Source organism: Pteropus vampyrus, unplaced genomic scaffold (assembly GCF_000151845.1).
Source record: "Pteropus vampyrus isolate Shadow unplaced genomic scaffold, Pvam_2.0 Scaffold461, whole genome shotgun sequence".
NCBI lineage: Eukaryota > Metazoa > Chordata > Mammalia > Chiroptera > Pteropodidae > Pteropus > Pteropus vampyrus.
The window spans coordinates 1,769,569-1,773,104 of NW_011889242.1; the positions used below are offsets into that span (position 1 = coordinate 1,769,569).

A 3,536-nucleotide genomic window follows, 5' to 3' on the forward strand; every position below is an offset into this window, starting at 1 on the left:
CTACAGCTCCGCTTCTGGTCAGAAAGTAGTCTTTATTCATTTCCTTATCTCCCAATAAATATTCATTTTTTTAGTGCAAATGGAAACATTGTATCGAGACTTTCGAAACAAATACCATCGCTGCAGAAAGTGTAAAATTGTAAAATCATGCAATTTATTATTATTATGTTTCAGATTCTATTTCTTTGAAATTGCCAAAGGATACCAGTTTTCACATTGCTTCTCCAGTTTATTTTTCAATATTATGGGTTTGCAGACATTTGCTTTCTGTTAATAAAGCACTAAACAATGTCATGCCTTTTCTAAATAAACAGTTGTGGATACATGACAGTTACATTATTGCATTTTCGATTTTATTAATATAAATTATATCTGTGCCAACTTGTGTTGTACCCACTCAGATATGAAGATGTTCCTTAGGTGTAGATCTGCCATTGCTTTGAAAACATGCATTTATTTTTGAGGGAACTTTTTCTATATGTGTTTTCCTCTATCTCATTCTGTGAGCATCATGTAAATATCACAATGGTAATTGCTGGACACCATTTCTGTGGAGCATTTAATGGGCTATCAGAGCCCACACAATGCATAAAAAAAAGAGAATAAGGTCTCAGGATTTGAAAGGAAGAAATAGAATTGTTACTTGCAGATGATTTGTCTGCAGAGATCATTCAAGATAGCAATAATTTTGGCAGCACATACAGCGACGGGAAATCTAAGAGAATCTGTATGTAAACTATTACAATTAACTCACCAAAGTGACTGAGTATAAAATCAGTGCATAAAGTCAATAACTTTTTCATATAAAGCAATAACCATGTATAACCAGCTGCCTGCTCAACATCTCCATCTACTTAAGACATCTCAAATTTAAATGTCAGAAACAATACTCTTGAACATCTATCCACCTTTCCTCCCCCACTTCCAACCCCTCTTCCCATGTGATGACCTTGCATCCAGCTTCTCAGGCCAAAGTCTTAGAATCGAGTCATCCTTGCTTCCTCTCTTCTTTCTCTCACACTCCGGTCAACATGTCCACACAACCTGTCATCTCTAGCTTCCAAATATATTCATAAAAGAGTGACTTGTCACCTTTCTGCCTTTGCAGTCACCCTAGACCACAGCTACCCACCCCCTCTTGTCTGGGTGACTTCCCTGCTTCCACTGTAGGGCTCCTTTAGTCTGTTCTTCACACAGCAGCCAGAATAACCTTTTTATGTGTCAGATCATGTTACTTCCTTGTTCAAAACACTGTAGAAGCTTTTTGTCATGCTTGGAATAAAATCCAGACCTGGCCTTCGCACCTCTCTGCTCTCAGCCCCTACCTACTTCCCTTCCCGCACTCAGGCCATGTAACCTCCTGTCCTCAACATTCCAAGTCACCCCACTTCCTCTCCCCAGATCTCCACCATTAGGTCAGCTCCAGTGTCCCTCCTCAGAGAGGCCTTCTTTGTTCCTGCTGTGTGTGGTTTGTCTTTATATGTCACACATGGTCACCTGCTATGTTCCATTTTTGTCTCCCCCACTGGGATGTTAGTGCCATGAGAGCAGACTCTTGGCTTTGTCCTTGTCCTGTGGCCCCATCACTAGACAGCCCCTGGCATTCAGTATATTTGTGTTGAATGAACAGGGTGCACTTTTTCTACCTTGTATGGCCACTTGAGACATTTTCATTTGCACCTTGAGGAGTAGATGCTCAGTTCTGTAAGAAAAAACTATCTTAACCTCCTTTGCAGCTTCTAACAACCAGTGTTTATGTATGAATTTGACACACATTTACTTTATGCATTATACTTTTTTCACCCTGATTGGATTAAGATTTCCTAGAGGTTTGAGTTTCACACCGTGAAAACTGATGAGCTGATCAATATCTCTTGTTTTAAAGGAGCCAGAGTCCTGTTATGACATGTCTAAGGGCAGAAATCGGGGTGGATTTTGTACCTCTTGGTTTCACGTGGCAACTGTCTTGTGAGGACTTATGCCTTTTTTGTCCCAGTGTCTTTAGTTTTGTGTCTTAGTAAAGCAGAATCTTATGTTTGGTGTCTTCCTTCTTGTGTGTCTGTCATCTTTTGCTCCCTGTATGTGGCGGGCAGCACGGAGAACTAGTCTTAATTGGTAGGGCTAAAACACCTTTGGATTTTATGACTCTTAGCTCAGTTATTTCCCGACTCAGACTATTTAATCTCTGTAGAAGTGAGTTAACGTTAAACTTCGTGAACACTTTTGTCTGTTTCTAATGCATGCCCTCTGTTTCCTGAATAAAATGACTGTATCATTTGAAGCTTGTGTTCTTGTGAATGGTGGCAGTGATGGAAATAGCCATCTCACAAAGTGAGTTTTGTTCTTAGAGCATTTCTTAAAATGTAACAGAAAGATAAACATCGACCATTTAGAAACTTCAGTGGCTGGCTGAACTTATGTAAACAGATGACTGTAGGTGTGCTGGTTCCCCTTCCACCCGGGGCCCCGGTCAGTCGTACTTTGCACCACCATCAGGTCGTGGTGATGTTGAGGTTTGCTGTCCCAGACTGTCTTAGTGGGAAGTTCTGATACAAATGGGACAGTGAGAAATGATCCTCAAATATGTAGGCCAAGATTGTTGTAGATCAATGTGTTCTAGGCTCTCACATTACAAAGGTATTTTGATTCTTAGAAATTTCTGTCCCTGAGTTCATTTTTGATTAGTTCCTTTACCACTCCAGTTACAATGTAATCATGGTTTTTCTCTATGTATATTATCTTCCAAGTATGTGTAGTTGTATATTAACTAGTTATTGTTCATTGTACCTGTATCACAAAATTCATGTGAGCATATTAAGGTATATCGTTATCAACTATATCAACCAAAATAAATTTCAACATTCAGTCTATCTGAGCATTTTCTGGTTTTTTTGTGTGTGTGTAACAGAAACAGAAAAATATTCCTGTTTCTTCTTTGCATTTTAAAAAAACCACAACATTAATTGATTTTCTCTAATAAAAAAGAGTAATGCACACACTGAATAGAGAATTAGACTTCACTTTTCATAGAGATACTTTCTCATGACAACATTTAAGTGTCTGGCTTTGGTTTGGGAAAATATTTTGAAAACTTGCCCTTTACACTGCTTTCTTCTCACTTGCAGTGTGTCCCGGTACCGCGGCCACTGCAGGCCCATACGGTTCGAGCCACCAATGCTGGACTTCCACGAGCAGTAAGTCTACAACGTTCACACCAGCCTTTCCTGTTGGCCTGTTGTCTGTGTTTTACTCATGCATTTGTCTTGCCTTTTGCCTGTGTTACTTGTGTGAGAAAGTTAGTGTTGAAGTCATCAGGGACACAGTGGTGTTGAATGCACTTTGCAAATGGGAAGTGGTGTTATGAATTTGACATATAATATTAACTTTTGAAGTTTGGAAACTACCCGCATATTAGTGTCTCTGGTTCAGAGGCTCTTATCTTCAGAGGCAGCATAAAATTTATAAGTTACCTTTTCTGATTAGCACTTCATTTCCACTTTTATTATCTATATTTTTCCTCGTGGATATAGAGGATA

General features: G+C 39.3%; 1 protein-coding gene across 1 annotated transcript in view; it reads left to right on the forward strand.

The window, feature by feature from the left end:
- The first annotated feature begins 2,263 nt into the window (after positions 1 to 2,263).
- TMEM131 (transmembrane protein 131) overlaps positions 2,264 to 3,536 on the forward strand; it is a 101,976-nt gene continuing 100,703 nt past the window's right edge. The window contains exons 1-2 of the mRNA XM_023524341.1: positions 2,264 to 2,331; positions 3,126 to 3,194. Of these exons, the coding sequence (XP_023380109.1) occupies positions 2,264 to 2,331; positions 3,126 to 3,194 (137 nt within the window). The remainder of the gene's footprint in view (positions 2,332 to 3,125; positions 3,195 to 3,536) is intronic.